We start from the raw sequence: 26,467 nt of genomic DNA on the forward strand, positions 1-26,467 counted from the left end.
CCCCGGGGGCCGGGGGGTGGCTGACGGCCGCGGGTGCCCCCGCGGTGTGAGTCTCCGCCTCGGCGGCGGCTCTCTGTAAGTCGGTAAAGCCCGCGGGGAGACGGCCTTGGAGCAAACCCCGCTGTGCGTGAAGGAAATGTTTATGGCTGGTGAGTTATAAAGGGCTCCCCCGGCCTGTCTGGGCTGTGTGGAGACAGTGGATGTGGCAGATCGGTGTCAATGTGCGTTGGCAGCGGTCCTGTTTGCCTCCGTGGCTGTTCTATGTCGCATTACAGTAAGTGTGGGCGCTCATCCAGCTGCTTTTAGTAGTAATTATTTGTCCTTTAAGGACGCGTTTCCCAGGTTTTCACAGCCGGGGGCTGCCAAGAAGGTGGCAACCGTAAGAAACGGCGTGAATACTTATATTGCCATCCCTGGAGGTATTTAAAAGACGGGCAGATGTGTTGCTGAGGGACGTGGTTTAGTGGTGGGCTGGGCAGTGTGAGGTTGGGGGTTGGACTGGATGATCTTAAAGGTCCCTTCCAACATAGACGATTCTATATCTCCTTTATTATACACTGTTTCTCACTAATGTGGAGTATAAGAGGAGCTGACAATTTTGCCTTCTCTCTCATGATCGTTTTCATTGCAGTGCTGTTAACAGATTGAACTAAAGATGCAAGTGCAGCTCTCCAAACACGGATGTAAATCGCAGTACTGAGCAAATATTCCAGTATGTACAGCAGTAAATCACAATGTCTGGAGATTAGTAGGGTTTATTATATTTTGTTCCTGGCTTCAACATCCGAGGCTTTTGTAAAAGTTCTTGTTGTCTAACTTTAAATATGTAAAGAGGTCTGACTTCATGGGTAACTGATTTTGAGAGTCAGTTATTTTTAACATGAATTAAACACGCATGACCAAGTCTAGAGTCGCTCAACTTCTGAACAGCAGTACGGTCACTGGAGACTTCAGAGTTACCAGCTGTTCATTTAAATGAATGAATTCCCCTGACAGTTAGAAAATACGTTGGCATCTACAAAAAAGCCGTTTTTTACCAGTAGTCTTTCTGTTTTGAAGTTATCTTGCACCTGGCTCTTTTTTGAGAAAAAATAAAAAGTGAACTGACATCTATTTTGTTTTGCCAATACATTTCCTTCATGACTGACGGATTCTGAACGTTTCCCTGTCTCTCAGGCTATCTGAAGATGTGAATATTTGTGAAATAAGCTGTTGGATGACTGTTTTGCCAAAGCAATGGCTTTTCAAGAATTTACTGTAAGTGATTTTTAACACTGTGTACAATTAAGTAGAAGTAAATTAAAAGACACCATAGCTGCTGTATTATTCAAACATTTTCTTACTTATTATCATTTCAACATCTTATACATTTAAAACAGGTACTATACACTCACCAAAAAATGAAAAAGTCGAAGACGTGGCAAGATGGAATCCTGAGGATTAGAACTGGTGGAAATAAGGTGAATGACTCAGACTTAATACTGTTGGATTTAATATCATCTGCTACTGCTGGTCTGTCAGTGGCAATCTAGTTGATCTGTGAAATAAAATTAGTTATTTAAAATTCTATTTTTTTCATTGCAGGCTATCTTGTTTGATGATAAAGGACAATGTTTGGAGAGTCTTTTTATAAAATCTCAGGTATGTTTTTCTGGGAGTTTTTTTTTAGTTCTTACACTCATGATTTGTTTGTGTTTCAGGAAGCGTTTCAAACTTGTTTGGTAATGAAGGCAGCACTTTTTCTTATTGTGGATATGAAAGTCTGCTGCAATGCAAATAATCGAAAGCGAAACCATCTTCTGTTCATTGATAAGTCTTATTGTTTTTTGGAGCCATTGTAGAGGAGTTATGGAATTTTATTCCTTTAGGGTAAAAGCAGTTTATCACAGTGAAGTATTAGATATGCGTTAATGCATTCTAGTGTATGTATATTTTAATCTAAGTGTTTATACGGTGGCTGTGATATACTCGGTGTAAATTTCTAAAATTTTTACATATAAGTATTTAGAAGATTATATTTATTTAGAAGATTGTTATTGTCTATTTTATAGCACTGTTACGTCCACGCTGCTGCTTTCTCTATTCTAGGTGAATGCTGGAGATAATTTAGAAAGTGAAAGATACTTGATCACAGTTGAAACAGTGAAAGCGAATGAAAAATCTGTTGAAGATCAGACAAGGAAAGCAGAAATTCTGGCAGTGGATAGAAATGGTGTAAAACCTGGTGTTCTGCCTCCAAGACATCTGTCCGTTGGCTTGAAAAGGAAATTTACAGTATGTCTCTGTTTCAAAAGTGATGTCCGATGTTAATGTGCATTTTAAAACACAAAGGGCACATCTTTTAATGAGTGGTAAATATATAGATAACGTCTTCCTAGGTTTTTTTGAACTGTAAGCCAGAATGTGTTACCAGTAGCTATTTTTTCCAGAGTTTACTAAATCTGTTTGGTGTAGCAGGATCGCTCTTGCTGAGGCTGCAGTGAAAATTGCAAGGGCCTGAGATCAATTCTGTACACCTGTGGGATCATCATGTGCTACTCAATCAGAATATATCTTACGGAGCGTGCCCTGTTTTCAACATTTGATTACAAACTGTGAAGCTGATTTCTGAGTAGAATTAATTTAAAATTTCTTTTCTAGGGTTTCCAAGGGCCACGCCAAGTTGAAAAGAAAAAATCAACAATGGAAGATGGAGAAAACCCAACAATACTGCCTTTATCTAAGCAGTGTCAAGGTTCTCTTCCCTCCAAGTTTTATGTTACCTCTCCGTTATTTTCTACGATTTGCAAGAAGGATACAGAAACAAATCGATCTGCGGATGTTCGTGAAGATGCATGTATAGATAACGAAAGAGAACACATGTCACTCTCCTCCCTGCTTTCAGCTCCGTTCCTCGACAGGTATGAGCAGACAGAGAAGCAAAACTCTGACCAGTCTGCTGTGAAGCCAGAATCTCCTCTAATTACTGGGCATGCCACATCGAGTAGTCAGAGAGCTGGTCGTGGGGCAGTGTCACACAACATCAGGAGCACAGCGCAGATAATAGCTCTTTTGAAGTCTAAACCAACACAAGGAGGCAGAGAGCAAGCAACGTCTGAAGTCACAGAATGTCTTTCTAGGTTTCGGGCATCAGAAAACACAGCTAGTTTACATAACCAAAAAAGCACAATCCTACCTGCTTTTTCAGGCAACCCTGCCAAAAGACTCGTTCAAAATATTCAGCACCCGCCTTTTACAAAGGGAACTGTAAATGATAAAAAGGGATGGAATGCTGAAATGCTTCTAAATTCAGTTGAACAACCTCATGATGAAGAAGTCACAGGACAGAGAGATGTCAAAAAAGCGAATAATTTAAGTCAAGACCTGCAAGATGCCTGCAATACAAACGGTTGCTTCCTACCTGAATCCCCCATAAGCAGAATGAGTGACAGTCAGTTTGTCACATCCTCAGGTAACGTTTCGCCTTCATCGAGTCCAATCACCTTTGAAAATCTCTCCAGATACTGGGAGCATTCAGTGACTGATGATCTTAAGGAGAATTCATCTATGAAGTTGCAGAGGGAGCTTCAGCCAAGACAAAACTCCGAAAGAGTGCCGAGTGACCTGGAGTTCTCTGTGGACGTTACATTGACTGAAAATGGAATTGTAAAGGAGGAATTAATTATGCATGGCAAAGACTGTGGTCCAGGTGAACAGGTGATGGAGGTTAACTTTAATCTAATGGAGGCCTTTGACTTTAATGACACAGACAATGAAGACCTCTGTGAAAGAGACATGAATAAGCTCGCTGAAGGAGACGGGCTTTCACAAAGTCCGGATTGCTTAAAGGGAGAAGATGTAGTAGCGCAGAATGCTGCACTGAGACTTCATTCTTGCCATGAAGCAGTGACAGACTGTAAAAACAAAGTCAAATGTTCAACAATTGATGAAGGGTATGGTGGAAATGGTTGCGCTGAGGGTGTACCATCTCAGCTTAGTGACAGCAATATTGGAGAGACAGGGAAAATTGAAGACTCTGCAAACCAGACCAGAATTGAAGTGGAACTTTTGAGTGATGGACACAACGTAGAAGAGATGAATGAAAGTCAATTAAGTATTGGAGCCACAAACAATAAGAAAGATCTTGATGGCTGTGCAGCGCATACCGTTAACGGCGCATCATGGATAAAAAGCAAGCACTCTGATCTTTTGCCTGATGACACAAATGTTAACGAATGTCACCCTATAACCAGTATGTTTGAGAAAACTGAAAGCGTTCCATGTGTTTCTAGCAGTAGGGTAATTTCTGCAATGGAGAAAATGACCAAAGAAGATGTTATACAGCTTGGATGCATGAAATCCCCAGACGTTGATTTAAGAAGCTTCTGTGGTACTAAAAGTGATGACATTAAACCAGGTAGTCCTTTGCTGGCTTTGTCACGAAAATCAGATCCTAGCTATGGCTCATTCCAATATATTGCAGAAGACCATGAAAAGGTATTTGGCATTTCACCTAAGGAAGATAATGTAATTTCCAGAAGTTCTATCTGTACTTTAGGAAAAAGCCGTTCATCTCCAGAGGAGACAGCAATAGCTGAAACTGATTTTGAAAACGTAGAGACCATAAATGCCTTTTGTGAAGCCCGCAAAGGTGAAAGAATAGGAATGGATTGCCTGAAATGCACGGCAATGGCTGAAAATTCATCGGATCTTCCTGATTTGGTAAACAATATCGCTCTTCTAAGGGCTTTGACTCAACATAGCACAGCATTAGAAAGTTTACAAAAGATGGAGGAAAATAATAGCGTATTATGCGAAGCAGAGACTTCTAAGGAGATGTTTGAACCCCTTGTGAAAGATGAAGGTTAGGTCAGCTTCTATTTTAAAGTAAATTCTGTATGACTGTAGCTATTTGATTTCTGTACTCTTATCTCTCCTGCTGGACAATTCCTATTCAGAAATCATACTTCTGGAGTGATGTGTTATGAAGATTCCCTCGTGCAATTTTTTAGTGTTTAAAGCAACAACGTGGGCTCCAGGTCTGCATCTTTGTTCGCTTTGGTTCAGTAAAATCCTAACTGTGCAATTATCTGTGTGGGTAAGGTTGGCAAGCCCAGTAAATATTCAGATGTTTTCATGTAAAAAGAATACTATAACTATAACTTATTATGCTTTTCCATCTCTTGTAGCTATAAAACAGTTTACAGAAATGCCTTACTCAGAAAGTATACAGGCATCTTCCTGTTCATACTTTGATTCTTCTGGCCTTATGGTAACCAATTTTTTGACTACATATATCTATCTGTACAAGAAAAACTCTTGAATAAAATCCCTGGTTTATGAAACTATGGAGTTTGAGCTAGAAACTGATTAGAGGCATCAACTAAGCTGATAGTAAACAGAAGATATCCTCTTGCAGACCCTATTGCCAAAAAATGTTCAGGAGGCTAAATGTGTGACGAGAGACTTAATGTAAATTGTAATTTTTAGTTATGTTTAATATCACATTAGTATGTCTTGTACTTCTCCTTCCCTGTTCCATCTTCTTTTACCATCTATTTTTTCTTTTGCTATCTTTCTGAGTGCTGGCTCTCCTAGGAATTTTAGCACTTGGGTTGAAATATTTTGACAAATCTGTTTGTCCTTCATGCTTCACATTGGTTTTGGTTTGGGGTGTTTTTTTTGTTTGTTTGTTTGGGTTTTTTTTGTCCAATGCTATTATTAGTCTTTTTCTTTCAACCCGTCCAAAGTGAAAGAAAGATTTTAGATTAAATTTTTCTCTTTTGTGTTCCACTTGAAAAGCAAACGTAGTTTCTCATCCGATCGTGATTGTTCTGGCTTCCAAATAAAAAGGCTGTAATTTAAAATGCTTTCTCTTGTATTAATACAAGAGATTTCTTAGCTTAACTCCTCACTTTAAGTGGTTATTAAATTGCTAGGCTAATTAGCTTTTGATACTTTTATATGTAGCCCAAATGTGTGGACAATTTGAAACCAGAGGCATGTATTCTACCAACGGCAGCAGCCCAAAGAGACTGTAGGACATCTCACTGCCGACCAAAGGTACGATTTCTGTGGAATTGAAGTGTAATGAATACTGGTTCTTAAATTTCAATTCAGTGGTTTACTATTTGCAATATATTACAGGAAGTCCTAATAAATATTTAACCAGTCTCATAATGGGCTTCTCACCACTTTTTTTAGTACATTTGTCTGTGGGAAGTTTTCCACTGAGAGTTTTAAACTCAAATTTTACAATACAAAAAAGGTTATACGTACTACATCAGAATATCGATTTTCTGTTGACTCATTTGTGCAAAAACTTCATTGCTGCTGGGTTGCAGGAGTGCAAGAGAACAAGAATAGCATAGTTTTTTTTTCTCTCTTATGCAGTTCCCAGCATTATTTCTGTTGTATGTAAGAAAAGTGCCTTTATTGGCTGCAGATAGTTCCAGAACAGCACTTTATGTTCAGTTAATGATATTTCCAATATATCGCGTAGCCTGTTGCATTTCAAGGGCACCACGTAAAGGGCTCAGCAGCTAGCGAGGTAATGTTGAGAGCTCCCTGCTCCCAGCTAGGATGGCAGCAGTACCCAGATAATACGGAGTTTGCAGCTGAGAGATTTTTGTCACCCCTGCTTTCAAGCAATTATGTCCTTTCTCACTTCAGACAGGTAAAACATTTTTTTTCAAAGTTATTCTTACTAACCTTAGTGCAAGCAAGTATCCTGTAAATGTAGGATGAAAGAGAGTTCATTTTTAGAATACTACAGTCGTATTAAAATCGCTTAGAACCAAACGTGGTGCTTTGTGTTTATAACTTTGCAGTTAGACAATTATTTTTACTCATCTTTGCGACAGGACTATGCATTTGCAAGATGTAACGTGTTTTGTTTTTGGGTTGTTTTTTTTTTTTTCCTGTGACCAGTTTCACTTTGAAAAATTTACATGGTCATAATGTGTGATATTAAACAGAGAGACTTATTCTAGAGAAAAGTGGCAGAGGGCTTTCATAGTGATTGCTTCCTGGTGGTAGCAGTATAATATTCACCTCAACTGGATTTGAAATTTGGTATATAATTGTTAAGAGAGTTCCAAAGCAAGGGTTAAAACTTTCTTTCTTGGATTATGATTCCGTTCCTCCTGGATGCAAAGAAACATGACGTGCAACGTTAAATATAAATTTTCTTTCTAATGCAGCATATATTTCAGTAATTAAAATACCAAAAGAAAACTGGTATTTCATTTTTCAATTCCAGAATGCACTAGAGATTCTGAAGAACTATATCCAAAAATAAGATCTAGAAATAAGAGACTTAGAAATAAGATTCACACAGAGATAATATTTATATAGAGGATACACAGTTTAACTTCTAACAAGTTGTTGCTTATATTTTTTGGTCAAGTCTCCAGGCTCGAGAAGTCCTCGTGAGGATGCTATCAACTTTATCAGAGAAGAGAATTTTCAAAAGAAGTCGAACGTCATTACAGAGTCAAGAATAGATGAGTCCCGTAAGTGAAAGTAGGAGTAGAATGGCAGCAATAGGCCTCAGAACAATTATTCTGCATGACTCCTGTCCTTCGCGTATTTTCCCTAGCATTGGCATTGAGTGCGTATTCTGAAGTTCCACCGTGGACAACGTCAGGCTCACCTTCGCGTTCTGATTTGAGACAAAAGCGGTGGACTTCATGGGAACCTGATAAGGTGTGAATTGACTGTCTCTTCTAGATCTTTTTTGGTTTTATTTCCTGTGTGTTCATGGTAGCATTTTCTCATTTTTGAAACTGTTTTATCTCGACTCTGAGAGGCACTTAAACTGTTTAGAATGATGAGAGGGAGAATAGTGACAAAAGAGCTATAATCACTTTTTTTTCCAGTCATTCATTTGACGTGTTAATTCTTCGTCTGTAGATGATTTCGTCAGTAGGACTGATTTCCACACTTGATCCAGACTCTACAATTTCTCCAGCTTCAGGAAGTGAGGAAACTATTGGAGACATCCAGGAGCCCCTGATACACAGGATCTCGCGAAGTGAACCAGAACGTTCAGATTTCTCTTTCAGTAAGAAATTATAGTTTATAATGGCACTTTACAATATTTTTGCTGGAAAATCTCTGAGGGTTTTTGAAGCACAGGGAGTTGCGCTATAATAGGCAGTTACCCTGTGTGCTGAAATACAATGAGATACGTCTGGGGAACTACAGAGTTGGATTTGTGTTTGTCACGCGTTTTTTGTAGGGGTGTACGTTGGGTTTTTTGTGGGTTGGTTTGGTTTTTTTTTTTTAAGCACAATTTTATACAGTGTTATCCAAATCAGCTGAATTACCCTTGAATTCCATGTCTCCCACCCCCAATTATATTCTTCTGAAAGAGACTTCAGTAAAATGATTTAATTTTATAAAGAAAAATGAGCTTCTGATTTGGGGAGTGGAGGGAGAAGGCTGTAAGCTAAGCTTTTAATTCATATTAATGTTTTCATCTATTTACCTGCTTTTAGTTCTCTTCCATAGTCAACTCTCCTCTGACCCACTTCCAATTGACACCTGTTATTTCTTATCAATAATGAATTTAGTCAAAAGGATGCTTGTGGGACTAGAAGCCTATTTATCTACATCGGTTAATATTAATTTACACAGTTTTGCAGGTGATCTTTTTAGAAAAAGGAGCAAATATTAAGCAGTTTGTTTTCCAGTTGGCAGCTGTCACTGACCTACCAAGAATATCAGATTAACGACCTCCAAAACACAATAATTTTTACATAATTTCCACCAAACGTTTTCTTTCATGCAAGTAGAGTGTCTACAGAAACGTGTTCTGAATATCAGGATTTAAGTATTAAAAGAATCGCAGTCAAAATCACTCACGTGATATGGAAATTTAGTGCGCTACTGCACAGGCATGATACAAAGAGCTTAGAAGACAGAATGTAAAAGGAAGAACTTAGAATTCTTTCCTTGTCTTAGTTTTTTGTACGTCTGGAGTTAATGTGCCATCCATAAGTGCTACAAGTTCCTTCTAAGATGTATTTGCCCTACAGGACGGGAGCCAGGCAGCTATCCAGAGGAATGCAACCTCTCAAGATTCAAACCCTTGGTTAAAACACGGACCCCATTTGTCACCCTTCCTGCCGCTGAGAAGGTTCCTGACGCAGTTTATCCAACTGACAGTGAGGAGCTCCAGCAATCTTTCGGCTCTTCTGTAGTCCATTTAGGCAGCAAGTCAGCGGTATTTCCTATTAGTGCTTTTGGCCCCGAGGACAGAAATTATGAACCCTCTGTGTTTGGAGAGTATACGGAAGACAGACAAATGGAAGACAGACAAAGGGAATCTGTACAACCAGTGTTCCCTAATGTGACTCCACAATACAGACAAAGCAAGTGGCTAAAATACCAAAACAGCGCTCAGTGTGACTTGATCACTCAAAACAGCGATGATGGGGATGTGACCGATGACATCTGCGCTGGGAGCGTCCTTGGAATGCCGCTGGGTGACACAGGAGAGAGCAGCGCTGTGAAGAAAAGCGCTCCCGGCTCTGCACCTCTACTGACAGCGAAGAGCACCCCTGGTAAATGCTGTGCAAATACCCGCGACCAAGATTTGATTTCAGAGGGGAAGTTACTTTCTCTGCACTTAAGTCAGACACCTTTGGCTGAAGCAACACAAAAGGTGTTAAGTCATCTGAGCTGCCACGCTGTAACAGGAGACGGCCAGGTGTGTAACTGTTCAAGCAAGTACAGTTATAAGTGACAGAAACGCGTTTTTTTCTGGACAAAAGTAACTGCCTTTATCTGATTTCCTGCAAGATACTATCAGTATGATTGGATGAAATGTTTCTACGTATATAGTAACACAAGAGTCTCAGCTACAGCGCAGCAGCTGCTAATATATTTTTTTAAGTGCTGTGACTAATCCTTTGTAAAGGTATTTCCTTGGCACACACAGTGCCAGAGTTAGATTATTATCCTGAAAGTTGATGTCAGGAACATGAAGTAAAAGCTGTTGAGTTGTTTTGTCATCTATAATTGGTAAGAATGTGTTGTGAAGAAGGGTTTTTTCTTAATTGTGAAATCAGCATTGTTTTAATCAACACCCATATCTTGTTCCAAAGCGTAGTCTCTGATTTTAACATGTTTGACACTTCTTGAGTTTTAATTGTGGGAAAGGAATTTATGGCATTGAATAAGCACCTAAAAAAATTAGCACAGCTGTTTGTGACCAGTAGACTGTCTTTAACAAATGGAGTAAATTGGGGAAAAAAAAACCCAAACCCAACAACCTGAAGTCAAGTTTTAAAAGTTGTCAGATGCCTATGTTTGAGAGTTAATGACAATGTTAGATTTTTTTCCTTTCTTTTTTTTTTTAGATGCAAACTTAGCATGCTGTGTTTTCTAGTTCTTTAAAACTGTACAGTAACATTTATATGACATAGAGATGTGGAAATAACTAGTATATTTCATGTACACGCTGGTATACACTGTGTGTTTGTGTATATATATAAAATCCATCTATATTGCATTTTAAAAAGCTTATGAAGAGAGTTAACATTGTGATGCCCGCTGCAGCGTAGGTAGGTGAAAGAAGCTCCTCGGGACGAGCTGGGGCGGCAGGCACAGGGACAGCTTGTGGTACGCACACTTTCCCCAGAGCCCTCTAGTCTGGTTCTTCCTTCTCTCTACTGCCTTTGTTATAGGTTCATCTTTTGCATTTATTTCTGTGCAGAAATGGTATTAAAAATGGACTTAGTGTGCTCCTTCCCCATGTTTAGGGCTGATAACTTGATTCTGAATTTACTCGAAAGCCTTTGAAAGAATTAGCTATGTTATTATAAATGCAGGCTGTTTGTCAAGAGGGAAATTTGAACTTCATGGTACATCCTAAATAGCAGTCCAGGCTCTCTATGCTGTAGCTCCAGGTGTACTTCATTTAATTCCTCTTGGCAGTCGGATTGAATGCATGCTCCTGTACTTGCAGCTAACAAAGTCCGCAACCATTTGTGGCAAAGGGGATTTGCATTTTGCTTTTAGAGAACTGATTCTTCATTGACAGTTTTCATCTTGAAACTTCTGGTTGCAGGATGAGGCCCTGATTTTTTTCTATTTAATTGTACTTATTAATGACAGCACAATATACAAAAGGGGAAAAAAAAAAGAGATAAAAAATTGTCAGGTTTTGGCATATTTGTGCAGTAGCCATTTAACAAAATTTGTTTCATTGAGGGTTTTGCAAGTTTTAATGGTTTATTCTTCTGTTTTTTCTTAGGACATAACAATTTCTGAGTTGTCTTTTCCTAGTGTGGATAAAGTAAAATATGCTAATCTTCCAAAAAGAAAGATTTCCATACCAACTGTGTTTCAGTCCTACGTTCACTACAAACAGATTTTTAAAGCTGCTCTGACAGGTACATTTAACACCATGCTATGTAAAATGCTGTCATTTTTAAACAGTGTATTTCTGAAGCTTCAAAAGCAGGGTGGGAGGAAAAGAGATGGTCAACATCATCTGTTGGAACCACTGTGTGCATTTGGTTTTGGGTATATTTACTCAAATATATTCAGTCTATACCCAAAATTGCAAAGGCAAACCAAGGGACCGGTGCACTCCTATTCAACTATGTAATCTTGTGCCTATTTAAGAATCTTTAGTTGCCTATCTAAGCTCCTTTTAGGTTTTTTACAAACAGTTATTTAGTGCTTGGATCATTTGGAGTCATATATTTAAACGGGATTTGAATGAAAGTAAGGCAGTTAAAACAAATGAGTTGCACGTGACCTGCAAAATTCACGTATTGCACATGGTTTCTTTTAGTACTCAGATTAATTTTTTTTTTATTTAGATTTGGGATTGAAAGTTCCAAATGCAAATGTATTGGTTTTGTGTACTTGCGTAACCATTTCAAGGCTGTGCTAATTCCTTCTATTCTCCTTTTTATGTCAAGAGCAATTAAACATAATGCTATTTGAGTTGTCGCAAAGATTGCACGATGCTCTTTCGAGAGTGGATATATCGTTTTACACTTCAATGAAAGATGGGCAAAGCGAGAGCGCAGCCAGCTGCGTTCCACTCTGCGATCACACGCGTCCTGCTAAGCTCGCGATGGTTAAAAAAGAAGGTCAAAACAAGGTGCTGTTTATTCCTTGTTTGTTTACAGTTTGGGGTGTTTGTTTGGCTTATAGACCCTATTGCATGAACAATTACAGGGCAATGCTCTATGATTTACAGTTGTAGGTTAATGTTTTATAGAGATCACTTTTAAGATCAGTTGTAGTATCCACTAGTGTCCAGAATTGTTGATGTAGTAGTTTTCTCCGTACAGAAACAGCTTTAGATATGTAGAGAAAAAGACCTAATTTTATAATTTTCTCGGTTATGTGGGATTTCTGTAAGGTACGATTACACACACTGCCTTCAGATGCTGAAAGTTCTGGGAACACACTTGTGTTTTTCAGCCAAACCCAGTGAAAGCACAGGTGTTTATCTTATTATTTCTGTAGCAGTGAGTACTGGTCCATTGCTTTACTTTTTTTTTTTTTTTTTGCTTGTTTGTTTTAATGTGCTAATGGTCTTTTTTTCCTTTTTTTCTTCCCCTCCCTTCCTAGGGTCGTTGGTTTTATACCTGTGATGCCCCAAAAGCTGAGCAGTGTTCGTTTTTCAAGTGGATAGAAGACGTGAACCCTGCACAGCTGAAATCCAGACCTAGTGTAGTGCTTCATGATATAAAAAGTATTGGGACGTACCTCAGAAGTCAAAAGATTTCTCTCTATGAGGGATGCCAGCTTTTGGTGAGGTATTCTGAAGTGCTGTGCACTTTTCGCAAGTGCTATGTGAATTGTGGGGTTTATGAGTATTCCAGTAGCTCTGGTTTTCAGTAGCATTTAACAGACACTTTCACTAACTACATTTAAAGAGGCGATGGTCCTATGTAGGAATGTAAAAGTCAAATTAGCGAAGGAATAATAGTCACAGCAATGACATTTCGGGTCGGCGCTCTTCAGCAAGAATGAAAACTGCTTACTAGCAACTTGATCGATTGCTTAATGAAATCTCTTATGGTTGTTGCATTTGAATTACTGTTCATTTACTCTTTCATAAGAGAATTTGATTTATTCTCTTAGTAATTCTAATTTTATTGTTAGAAGTTGTATCGCAGGCTATTCTGGGCTGCTTAACTATAGGGGAAACAATTTAATTATGGCTGAATATGAGAGAAGTATTTTGCAGTCAAGATAAAAGTTTTTAAAAACTTGGTCATAGAAGATGGTGAGCAACCACCAAGATCTGCGCTGTAGAATTTGGTCCAGTCTGTGGAGCTTCCTTATTTTTGATGGTGAATCCAAAATGTACCAATTGTTTACATACTTTTTTTTCTTCAAATTCCAATTTAACAGGAAAGCATTTGAAATTCAAACACAGCGATGTAGTAAGTTCAAGAAGTTTATGAATACAACTGCCAGATTTGATGGTGATTCCAAAACCAAATTATACCTCAAACTAAACAGAAAGGAGCATTATTCTGTCTATAGCAAAGGTAAGCAAATCTTAAGCCTCAGAAGAACTGTCCGTGTCATGTTCTGCCGTTTTAAACTTCTAATTTGTAATTGAAAGAGAAAAACAAAATCCTGTTTTTAAACTCCTGACAACCCTGATAATTCAGTTCTCATTCCAGAAGAGCAACAAAGTATTTCATTAATTCATCTTTTCTTGTAAATGTTCAACTACCTTGGAAACATACAAATTCCATGTCCTTGGGTTTGGAGTCTATTAAATCTGGGAATCGTGGCGTTTCAGGAAAGCCCAGTATTCAAATAGATGATATTTAAGGAAAACTTGATGTAAAGATTGGTGTTTCTGTAGTCATTGTGTATCTCTCCTAAATTATTGAAATGTCACGAAATTGGAGGACATTCAGTGGTTTGATCCAGATAAGTCTCAATGGTTCATTTCACTTCAGTAATTTTTTAATTGATACCCATGTCTTCATAGTTTGTTCACTTTGCTGTTAAAAATGATGTAAAGGAAATTAGGCAGAAACAAACATGTCTGTGCACACTTTATGTACAGACTCTGAAATGTTCTGACAAATCAGGGATTTGTAACTTGAACTTCTGAAGCTCTGCGTAGGCAAAACTTTTACTTGTGTATGATAATTTTTTGATCATTTTTGTTACAGGCAAATATAATGCACCTATATTGTTCCTAACTTGGAAATCTCCCTCGCTGTTTTCTGCAATGTATGTTATATAAATAGCGTAGTGAGCTTTAGTCTCATCAGGTGTGCCAAATAAAACAGAACACTTGCAGGCTCCAGTATGTGTTCATTTTGAAAGGGAAGGGTAAATATATGTTTATTTCAGTACTTGCTATTCTTTGGCAAAAGACTGATTAACTAGATCTGTAGTAAACTTCAGTGATTTGCTCCATATACTCTGAAAATTGATAATACTTTTGTCAGAAGTGCTAAGTGCACCTGGAGAGAACTTGACAGTGAGCATCAATTTCGGACTGTAAGTACTAGAGGGACTGCAAATTATTTATTCATTCTTTTAGAACTGAACTAACACTTATTTAGGATTTTCTAATATCCCCTACATTCGTGTTAGCGGTGGTTTAATTTGCAGCATAGTAAATACTGGGCTGTTCTGTGCAGCTTCATTTTCTTTAAAAGACAGCAGGAGAAGCAGCTTATGAGAACTCACGAGAATTTTTTTGACAGATGATATTTGGGTTGTTTCAAAGACTCTGAACTTTGATCCTCTGGATACTTTCATTGCAAGTAGCGCTTTCTTTGGACCATCCTCCAACAATGAAGTGGAATTACTACCACTGAAAGGTTACTGCCCTTCCAACTGGCAATCAAATAGTAAGTTGTACACCAAATAATTCAGAATTATGGGGAAACGACTATTGCGGGAAAAGTCTGGCCAGCAATGAAAGATGAGCTTAGAATTTCTCAAACCTAATACATGATTTTACTCACAGTATATTTTTTTCCTTGTATCTCTGAGTGTGTGATTTGAATACAGTACTTAATGCAATTAAACCTGCAAAGTAGATGGTAAGAAGTTCTAAGTGGGTGATGAAGAAATAAGGACAATAGAAATAATATAGTAAATAATATAGTATAGAATACAAATTGACTGTTGGAGTGTAGTTAACAGGAATATGTTGTGACTGTTCTTGTAAAACAAACAGAAACCCCAAACAACTCCCTATTGAAAATTTATATTTATATAAAAAGCCATGTATTAAATCTGTCATTTGGCTGTCCTGAAGTTCCTTTCTGTGCCTTTGTTGCTACAGTCTAGAATGACTAAAAAAGTGGTGTTTCAGAAATCAGAAAAAACAAATCTGTCTCGTTTTAGTTATTTTTGTCATTGTATTTTATAAAGAAAATTTTACTAAACCTAGCACTGACCATTTTTAATGAACTGCTGACCTTTTTATTCTTTAGCAAGCTGTTCCCAGCTAAGCTGCAGCCATCCTTCTTTTTGGTTTTAACGTTTTTGTTTGGGGTATTTTTGTAATATTTTGTCATCAGCGTGTTGGAAACAGGAAGGTTAGTGGGCTTTAAGTGCAGAGAGAAACAGTGTGGTCTGCTATAGATGTTCCAGAAAAATGACAAATATGCTGCCAAATGCAATGTAAAAGTTTCTTATTTTTGCTCTTAAGCTAAAGTTTTGGGGGTTTTTTGCAAAAGAAAGAGGTGAAGAATGCATTATGTAGTCATTCCGGAGCTAGTAATAATGTACCTCTGCTTACATTCTTTTAATGCAATAGGAAAATTGTGTGTTTGATCACAAAAGGCTTTATTCATACCACTTAACCTTAAGCAGCTAAACTGGTTTAAGTTAACAAATCAGCCTTAAAAAGACTTTTAAGACTTTGAAAAAGGCTTCCTGTGTAATCATTAGGGAGAGAGTTCCCGCAAAGCACAATTCAGTGAGTCTACATTAGATTCCTGTTCTGAATTACATTCAGAAGACATAAAAAAAAAAAATAAAATCCAATGGCGCACAAGTTCTTTGTGGGTATACAGGCCATCAAAACCACGGGACTCAAGTGCAAGTGGAGGTTTGGTTTTGTGAATTGCAGGACTGGATCGTTTGGGCAGTAGCTTTTCAGCCTTAATGCCGCTGAATCACGGCATTTTATTTTTTTCTTAGGAGATTTCTGGTCCTAACTTTCTTTGTGATCATAAATAGAAAATACTTCATAATTCTATAACCACTACAAAACTAAAACCTGGAGTTGTATGCAAATGAAGCTTTAAGTAATATATAGTTGCTGGCAGTGACAAACAACAGCAAAATAGGGGTATGTGAGTTGCGAAACTTATTAGAAACCTGTTACTTAGGCAGTCCCTGAGCCCCAGAACCTGAGGAAACTGGCAGTGAATTCGGAAAAATCTAATTGAACACTTGTTCTGTTCTTATACCCTCCCCTGGGCACCCACAGCTGTACACTTTGGAAACCGGCTAGGCAGAACTTGGGCCTGGCCCGTGGGAGGGGTTCTTATGTTCCTGTCTTGTCTTGTTTTAAGAAAACATCTGCTTAGCTGTTGTGATACGGAGGGTTTCCTTAGAAAATTCACCTCCTAAATTCCAAAGCCTTCTACATATCTTGAGTGTTTTTTAACATGAGTAGGGATTTTTCTCTTAATCTTCCTTCCCAGAAGGTTCCTAATGTTGGAATCGCAAATACTTCAGAATAATGCACCTTGAAAAGAAGGGCTAATAGGTCTCTCCTCATCCGTAATACTCCACCAGACATGGTAATTGGGTTAACTTGGTTTCTGTTACAGGAAGTTAATTACTCTTTTGGCATTTTGTAATTCATTTAGCTAGCTGATAGGAAATTTTGGCTAACTTAATTTTTTTTCCCCAATTGTATTTTTCTGTGGCCTTTTCAGCGTTGGTTCACGCCTTGCTGGTTTGTAACGCTAGCGGTGAGCTTACATCTTTAAGAAATATGGAGGAGCACTTCAATCCCTCTACGTTACCGCTAATACCATATCTACTAAAAACGTAAGTCACTGTTTCAGTGATACTGTGAGCGTACAGTATGTCAACAGGTACAGGAAAAAAAAAAAAACCAACAGAAATACCATTGAGTTTGCCCTGTTAAAAAGTGGAGGAGGAAAACTAAAATCAGACAAACAGTGCAGGGAATGAACTGTTGACAATACAGTTTTCATTTATATGGAAATGAAAACGTATCCATTGCTTAGCTTGAACTCAGGGATTGTAAGTTGTTATTGGGTATTTTTTCCTGAAAACTTACCTGCAGCCCATGTTTTACAACCTAAAGGTTAATATTGGGTGTTATTACGACCATTAGACTGATAGTACAGTCACGGAGTGATCTGCACTACGTTAATGTACATGCTTCGCAGGGGTTAAGTGGAACTGGTTTTCCTTCCAAATTTTGAGAGTCACTTGACACAAAACCTAAAAATACAATATTATCTTGGAGAACTGGAGCAATATAGGGATATTTACAAGACTCCTTATGATTCACTGTATGAAACAAGTAATTAAATGAATCCCTGCTGCCTCTGACTACGTTCTTGTGCCACTCTTGATTCTGTCTGTCTCGCTGCCTTGGAGTAAGTCAGATTGAAAGCGCGAGCGTACAGCAAAAAGGATAAAACCCAAAAGCCTGTTTCATATCACCCGGCTTTCACCCAGGGAAGTAATAAGGGGCAGGAACGTGCAGCCCAGGTGTATCGCAGGGGGCAGCAACTTTTATCAGCTGTTAATCGTAAAGCTTCAGTATTTCGCTATCAGATGAGTAAGAATATCAGAACCATGAGATATAAATTATACATACGCAGTATTATAGCGTACCTTTTGACCATTGTGTCTTTCTTAGGAATTTTGATTCTGAAAATGCTACCAAGAGAGTAAACAAAAGAAAATTTATTCCACCTGCCGTCAGCCTGAAACGCACAATGATGTATGGAGCTGTCAGCGCTGAAGCGGCGATGGGGTTAGCTAAAAAGATGATCCAAACATTCTCCCTGAACCCAGATCAAGCTACATCGCTGATTCGGGTAGCTCAGATGATGGTCTCGTGTGAAAACACCAAAGCGGTGGAAGAACATCGGATCTTCCCGATCACTATCATACGTGGTATATAGCAAATAATTGTGAAATTTGTTGCTGTGGTGTCTTTGCAAAAATGCGAATTAATGTGCAATGCCAGTGTTAGTGAAATATCCCTAAATTCTCTCAGTGATGAAACAGTAGACTTGTTTTCTTAATCATATATTTACAATTCCAGGCAGACTTAAAGGAAGATTCTTATGGCAAAGTAAATGTTGACTTACTTTAAACATAGCGCAAAAGATAAGCCTGAATAAACTGCCTCTCTGTATGGAATATCCATTTAAACTCTTCTGTAATGCTGCTGTCCTCACCTACTTCATGCATTTCCTGAAAATTCATTTTTTGGATGAGACCCTTTGGTAATGACCTTGACATTATAGCATCCATTCTATCAGCACAGAGCTTTTGATCCTTGAATTTGCATCTTGCCTTTTGCAGGATTTTTAAATAAGCATAGTTCTTTCCTAGCAAAATCTACACACAAAATCAGGGTTCAGTGCCTTCTCCTTATTTCTTTTCATATTAAAACTGCTTTTTGTCACGTATCAGCTTTGCTAAATTATCATACAACTTTTTTTTCTATTATGCATTATTCCTTGCTGTTTTATACTTCCTTCTGTCTTTGTTTTACCACTTGTCAACATGTACCACTCGTCAACATTACTTATTCTGCTCCTGAGGACATGGTATGAGGGACTTGCATGCACATACTTGTATCCTTGTATTTGGTTAATGTATTGAGGAGACTCCTTAGCAAGCAGTGCATGTATTCAATGAGAAAATTTTGGAAAAAATACCTTAGCTTCCCCTCTTCTATATTTTTTTCGTAAACTTACTTCAGGCAATAAATGCAAAGTGTAAGTCAACTGGTTGCCCCTGGATACTTACAGCTGCTGAAGGAAGCACATGCAATGTCTTTACAGGAATCACAGCATATTATTTCCTAAAATAATCAACAGTTATAACTTTAGTTTAAAAATGTACTGTCTAGAAATTTCTCGCTTGTAATGTTGGCTTTTTCTTCCAAATTACCAGGTGTGTTTGGAGCTGGAAAGAGCTATCTGCTGTCTGTTGTGGTCCTGTTCCTAGTACGACTCTTTGAAAGCAGTGAAGCTACGGAGGGTCCCAGGTCAGCTCCATGGAAACTTCTGATTGCTTCTTCCACTAACATTGCCGTGGACAGGATACTGCTGGGGTACGTTACTGAGATTTTTACAGATTGTTCTTCCTAAAACAATAATGCACTTACGTGGTAAAGATAAGAGGGTTGATATTTCCAGTATAACTCTGCAAAAAGATTGGGGGGAAAAAAAAAGGTCCCTGCTCACCAAATTTACTATTAAAATCCATCATGACAGACAGTAGGATTGCTGAGGAAGCTTTGGGAAGTAGCGGCGGCGAAAGGAGTGATGGAGAGAGAGGGAGGGGCAGAGAGAGTCAGACCTGGGAAGCTTCAGAATGAAACTAATATGAAATAAACCACACGGTTTGGAAGGATAAAGGAAGGGAAAGTACAAATGGGAGACTATTTGTGAGAGGAGACTCATAAATGCATTAAGGATTTTTGAGACTAATCACAATGTGGTAATTTGCTTTGATTTACTTGAATTGTGGCCCGAGTTACTCCATCTGGTCAATTGCAGAAGTTTGTGTTCTTCACCATTCTGATGTGTCTCTTAACCTTTTTAGAACCACTTTTAAATTTTTCAAGATTTCTTTTTCCATTTCTCTAACGTATATCATCTCTTTTTCATTGAAGTCTACTTGATCTTGGATTTGAGGATTTTATCAGAGTGGGGAGTATTAGGAAAATCACCAAAGCAATTCTCCCCTATAGGTAAGAATCTTAATCTTTGAGGGATCTGAAGCGATTCTAAGATTTGTGATAGTATGCATACCATAAAGTTACTATTTTGAAGTCATTCAAAACGTGATTGTAATATGCTTATCTCAGGTGGGTTTTTCTTTTTGCCCCGCTCCCTCCACATGGTGGGGAAATTTTACCTTGATTTGGGAATGTCACTTGTTGCTGAATAAAGTTCATGCTTTTAAATGGAAAGTGGTAGAGGAGAACACAATAATGGCAGTTACAGATTTGGGAATTTACACAAGGAGGAAAAGCAAAACAGGCAGACTTGAAATACATATGTACTGCTGTCGCGATAAGAACTTGGAGGAAGTAATCGTAAATTTAATGTTCAGAGAATTAATGGTAACAACTCGTGAATTCTGTGCTCCTTACCCAAGTTATCTCTGCTAGAGTGTTCTGGGATTTGTCCTTTCACTACTTAAAAGTAAGCCATCTACGTAGAACTTTCAACACAGTTTGAGAGAAGGAAGTAAAATTCAAGATGAGTAAAGATTAAATTTCCATTCCTTGGTGTTGGTAGCATACCAAGGGTATAAAACGGGATAAGAATGAAAAACAACTCGGTTCTTCTCCGCTCTGAAATCAGCTGTGTACTTGGAGAAGTCGTTTGCTACGTGTCTGTCTCTGGTTGGGGTGGTAGGGTCTGAGCTGGTGGGATAAACCTCTGTTTCATAACAGTATTATGGTAGTCTATCTCAGCTGGATTTGGGATAGGTCAGTACATTGTTACAAAGTACTGTTATGTATAAAGTAGGATTATTTTTCTATACTGGGTGTTCACTGAAGACTGAAAGCGGTGTTATTTTCAGTCATTGTAATTCATGTTATAAAATCTTTTTGAAGTTTACATGCTGGCTCGGGAAACGAAAATGAGCAGTTAAAAGAACTGCTTGCTCTGATGAAAGAAAACTTAACTCCAGTTGAAAAAATGTACGTAAGGAAGAGTATTGAGCAACATAAACTGGGGACCAATAAAACCATACTGCAACAGGTATGTCAAAGTGACGGGATGGGAAAGTGGGGGTTTGCTATGCTTTATCCACAAGGCCCAGCAAAGGGAAATTGGGAATCCCCTCTCACGCCTGTCGAGCTCCTCAAGTTTTGAAAAATAAAATGATTGTTAGGAGTAGGACGGGTTTGATTCCACGGGTATAGCATAGTGTCTCACCTGTGTATGACTTGGACTCCAAGTTGCACGTGCAGTTCCTGTTAGAGACAGAAGACAGAAACCCTTTTTGAATTTTACTGCAATCTGATTTAATATTACCGATCTAGTTTCCAAGGTGGGGAGAGAACAATTTCTGAGCACGGCTAGTCTGCACTGTCTCCTTGAAACTAAGATTTATATAGTCATAAAGGTAAAAGATAAGGACTGAGCTAAATCCATCCTAGAGTTGAGTATCAACTGCCAAGCAGATTTCAAATCTATTTTAAGCAACTTTTCATCAAAGTATTAAGATTACTACTTCCTGGAGAAAAATCTTCTCAATTTCTAGTCTTTCCAGTTACTTGCCCCTTCTCCTCAGTGCTAGATTCAAAAAATTCCCAGCTGCTTGTAGAGCAACAACAAAGCAGATCCGAGCGATTTGTGGCAAAGCAAATTGGAGCAATTTGTTTCTTGTGCTTATTCCTAGTGGTCATCGCTGCCACCTTGGCCGCTGGGGCTCAGAATTTTTTGGAGGATTGTGTAATCTGAACTGTCTCTGTACCAGACCAGATTTGGTCTTGAAATATACGAATCTTTGAATGATTCTAATGTATAAACACCCCAAGCATGAGGAAATGGTAACCTTGGATCCATTCTCGTGCGCACACAGTGCCTTTTACTGGAAGTTAGAACAGAATTTTGTGAGAGGCAGTGAGTACGACGCAGCACGCAGTAGAACTGCTAAAAATGCATTTAGGTGTATTCTACTGCCAAAGCTATAGTCATGTACTGCACAGAGATTAATTATTAAATGATCTTAACTTTCTACCTACCCGTTTTCCCCTCCCTAATAACAAAGGTAAGAGTGGTTGGAGTGACGTGCGCTGCCTGCCCGTTCCCTTCTCTGAATACTCTGAAGTTTCCCGTGGTGATGCTGGATGAGTGCAGTCAGATGACTGAACCCGCTTCTCTCCTTCCTATCGCAAGGTACAGCTTTCCTTGTGTGTTTCAGCGGAGAAATAACTTTCAGTTAGCGGTGACACAACCTCAAATAATTGCCCAACTTGCATGCCTTTTCAAGAACATGAACTCCGAAGTCTTACCTTGGAAAGCAAGAAGAATAATTTTAAATTGAAGCCTACTCTGAGGTGCCTTCCTTGAGTTACCGTGTTAACTGTGCAAAGAGAGCAATGGAGAAGGGAGCCTGGTGGAAAGCAATCTGCGATATATATAAACACGGCACCCACTTTCGTTATGAGTAGTTTGACATCCTTTTTAGAACTCCTTTTTTTTTATCGTTCTTATTTAGGTTTCAGTGTGAAAAGCTAGTCCTTGTTGGAGACCCTAAGCAATTACCACCAACTATTCAAGGGTCCGAGAGCGTTCATGGAAAGGGATTGGAGCAGACTCTCTTTGACCGGCTCTGCTTAATGGTAGGTCCTACTAACCACATCTTCATAAAAGATGGGAACGTGAAATTGTAGGTCCACTGAAGTCACTAAAAGAGTTCTGAGAGGATCAATGTTTCAGCCTAGTTTTTAATTAAGTTGATTCCATTCTCTGCATTCCTCTGTAAACATTGTTTTCACAACGCACAGAAACTTGTGAGTGTAACAAATGTAAAAACCAAGAATGGATTGAAAATCAATGACAGATTCTGCCTTCTGATCTTTCTGTGCAGTTTTTAATCCAGGTAGAAGGATCAGGGGCTGCAGTATTTGCTCTAACTTGCACTGAAGTGAGTGTAAAGCCAGCTTACTGCAGGAATTGTTTCCACTTATTTCTTGTTTGACCTAGCAAAATTGCATTGCAAAATATTTAGGAATTCTTTTTCCTAGTCACACTTACTATATCGTAATCCTTTAGGGACATAAAACAATACTTCTTCGGACACAGTACCGATGTCATCCTGCTATTAGTGCTATAGCCAACGAGCTGTTCTATGAAGGACATCTGATAGATGGTGTTTCCGAGAAAGATAGAAGTCCCTTATTGGATTGGCTCCCGACGCTATGTTTTTACACTGTTAATGGGGTAGAGCAAGTAAGTTTTTAAACATTTCTTATATAGAAAGTCAATATCGTAGTTTTTCCTCCATTCCATTTCTGTTTGCATTCTGCTGTTTGCGAGAGGTAAGTTGGGAATCCTTTGCCCTATTTCCAGATTGAACGAGACACCAGCTTTTACAACGTGGCAGAAGTTCATTTTACGGTCAAGCTCATCCAGGCTCTCATCGCAAGTGGAATCGAAGGGTCTGCAATTGGTGTGATTACTCTCTATAAATCCCAGATGTGTAAGGTTTGTATAATCTATCATCAATTAAACAGTTTTCTTAAATGTATTTGTTTGGTGTAAACATAGGCTCCGTTTCAACTAGAAGGGAGAACCAAATGCTGGATAGGTAAACTAGAGTTTACTGTAACTTCTCTTTTGTATTATAAAAATAAAAACCTATAGGCTTCCCCTCTGAAATTCGTCAAAATCTTTCAATTCAAACATGAATAAAAAAAAATAACTTTTCAATTTGCTGTCTTTCCATGTGCACACTCACAAAATTGGCAAATTGAATAGTCCATAATTTTCACAAATTAATTAGAGGCTGTTCCAAACTGGTACGTGTGACAAGGACAGCTAACAGAGTCATCTGCTTAGTAAGGCTGGAGTTACACCTCACCCAGTGACCCGAGGCACGACATGGGCCGCTGTGATGAGCGAGCCAAAGTGCTGGTTGCCACGCTGAAGGCACGCAGGTTTTGTCAAAAACAGGTTCATTGCATAGCGTTTTCCTGTGATTAGCTGAGGTTTTGCTTTCAGTGCACTCTGCAGTTTCTTCGTTTGCGTCTTGTGCAGACTCTCACCTGTTGAGTGCCTTTGCTCAAGACAAGTGATTGATTGTGAGTGGCGTAACTCATCACCATCCATATTCCTTTGTCTACAGATTCAGAATTCGCTTAGCGGTGTACACTCTGAGGCTTTTGAAGTTAAAGCTGTCCAGGTCTCCACTGTAGACGCGTTCCAAGGAGCTGAGAAGGAGATCATCGTTTTGTCGTGTGTGAGAACGAGACAAATTGGGTTCATAGACTCGGAAAAGAGAATGAACGTTGCGCTGACCAGGGCAAAGAGGCATTTGTTGATTGTTGGAAATTTGGCCTGTTTAAGTAAAAACAGATTATGGGGAAGAGTAATTCAGCACTGCAAAGGTAATATTTTCTTTCCCTGTGTTTTTGAAACCAGGCAGCTCATCTTCTTTAATTAAACTATCTATAATAAATTTTATCTATTATAGTATACATATTATACATACTATATAATATGTAAAGTACATAGTGTGCATCCTATATTAAACCAGTATAATTATTACATTTAAAATACAGTACATTGCAGGAAAATGAAAGTATTTACAAGCGTGCAAGTTGCACGTTGGCAGTTTTATCTGCAAACTGGTTTTATACTTGGAAGGGTATTTGTTATCCAGTAATGGGACTTCTTTTTCTCCTTTTGATGCCATCAGAAGCAACGCAAAGAGCACATGCGTAAAGAGAGCTGAAACCCCTTGCTGCATTTCCAGTCCTTTCCCAGTTTACTTTTACATAGTAGACTCAGGCAGAAACAAGTTATAACCAAATTCTTCTATACAGCAGTATTTTTTAATAGACGGTACTTCAAGAAAAATGCGTAGTGTCTTTCTGCAACTAGGGGTTCACTGGGTTTTGGAAAATAAATTTTGAGCTGCTAGAAAAATAACAATGCTATCTGAGATCAGTTAACTCTGCCAAGTAATTCCCGATTGCTTCGTTGACAGGTCACTGTCTTGTGAATATGTGTGTGTGTTTTATTGGACCACAGAGGGAAATACAGTTTTTGAAAACCAGTTTTTTACAGTTGCCACGTATTTGCTGCGTCCTTTACTGCAACCGAGTATTTACATATTTGAAAGCTAATCCTGCTTAAGAAAAACAAAGCAAAAAACCTTGCAGCACCTGTCTCCACCCTGTGCAACTTTGCTAGAAGGTGTTTAAAATGCCTGAACAGCCCCTTAGTTCTGTGCATCCCTTTCCTCTCTGAGGCACACATATTTTGGAAGGAGAGGCTGTAGTTTCTCCCTTTGTTGGCACTTGAGTGAGTCCCCTGCAAAGGGAAGGGAGATGTAATTATCCTGTTTATTGCTGCTTTTAGGATGGGAAAATGGATTACAACACGTAAGCCAGTGTGAGCGGCAGCTGAACAACATTCTGAAGTGTTATTTGGAGAAACGGAAAGAAGAGGAACAGAATCAGAAAAAGGAAAAATAAAACGTGCCTGTTTTATGAAGAAAATCTGAATTGCATGTCTATAAAAATTATCAGAACGACTGCAAATCTAGTATTTATATTTGAAGTGTATTTGCATCTCTGTGCACTGATACTTCTCTTTTGACTCCTTGTTTGTATGACTAAAAATAAAGTAACTTTATCTGTTTGATAACCGAAATCCTTTTATGCTTACAAAGTACCTAATTGTAGTTTTAGTGTTTCGTTATTCTTCAGGTTAGATACACACATAACACCGTATCTTACAACTCTGTCATCTTGCATGTTTGCAGATGAGTGACATCTAGGAAAGAGCATGGCTGAAACAATTAAAAGGAAAAATAAAACATAGAGTAATTTCTTCAACGAAATACTACGCTTCCTGGGTCTATTGCATCTTTGGATGTCACACAACACAATGAGAACCGATTGACCTATATCTAGATTTTTTTACCGTTTTCAGGATAAGATCACTCAGCCGTGTTTTGAAACTACAAAAAAGCGGAATGATTTTGGTTTGGAAAGGAGGGCTGTTGGGTCGGAAACTCTCCCACAAGAAAGAAAAGGTTCATTTTAACTGCGTTTGTTTCAAAGGTGTATAGAGGAGGCTCAGGGGTTAGTGAGCGAATGGTGCGGAGGAGCAAACTAAAATGTGAGGTGGTTATGGTTTTGATCCTAGAAGGTAGTTGTTTCCTGGGGATTCACTGCTACCTACCTTCAAAAAAAATGTAGTTTATGCCTGTGGCATGGGAATACCAGCGCCTTCTTGCTCACACTGGACAGCAAGTCCCACCAACTGCTGTGAAAATCATCACCTGTAGGAACAAGAGAAGGGTCTGTGGCAGCTTCCCTGCATTAATTTCATACTTACTGTCTGCAATGGCTAAGAGATGTGTAAAAACCCTAAACCACCCCATGGCTGTGTTTGGAAAGAAAAGCAAAATGTTATTATCTGCCTGAAACCCTCTGTCAGTCTACAACAGCTTTTTCAGGCTGCTGCCCAGGTGCTTTTGCAGAAGCTGCCTTTGAGAAACAGAGCCTGTTGCTTTATGCTCATATTTCATTAGATCAACC

At 38.6% G+C, this 26,467-nt stretch overlaps 1 protein-coding gene across 1 annotated transcript; it reads left to right on the forward strand.

Annotated features, from left to right (window-relative positions):
• Positions 1-1,236: 1,236 nt before the first annotated feature.
• Positions 1,237-25,431, forward strand: ZGRF1 (zinc finger GRF-type containing 1; the record flags this gene model as incomplete). The annotated part of the gene is made up of 27 exons (XM_082482948.1): positions 1,237-1,257; positions 1,380-1,460; positions 1,585-1,641; positions 2,089-2,274; positions 2,641-4,843; positions 5,169-5,251; positions 5,950-6,042; positions 7,388-7,493; positions 7,580-7,686; positions 7,894-8,044; positions 9,021-9,694; positions 11,243-11,381; positions 11,919-12,103; positions 12,580-12,767; positions 13,369-13,508; positions 14,694-14,840; positions 16,890-17,004; positions 17,852-18,111; positions 19,123-19,282; positions 19,847-19,924; positions 20,801-20,948; positions 21,964-22,091; positions 22,414-22,537; positions 22,971-23,147; positions 23,268-23,402; positions 24,043-24,304; positions 25,281-25,431. 27 exons carry the CDS (start codon positions 1,237-1,239, stop codon positions 25,394-25,396), a joined length of 6,264 nt encoding a protein of 2,087 aa, XP_082339074.1. The 3' UTR covers positions 25,397-25,431.
• Between the last annotated feature and the right edge of the window lie 1,036 nt (positions 25,432-26,467).

Source organism: Vanellus vanellus (genome assembly GCF_965231255.1).
Source record: "Vanellus vanellus genome assembly, chromosome: 4".
In the NCBI taxonomy this organism is placed as follows: Eukaryota; Metazoa; Chordata; class Aves; order Charadriiformes; family Charadriidae; genus Vanellus; species Vanellus vanellus.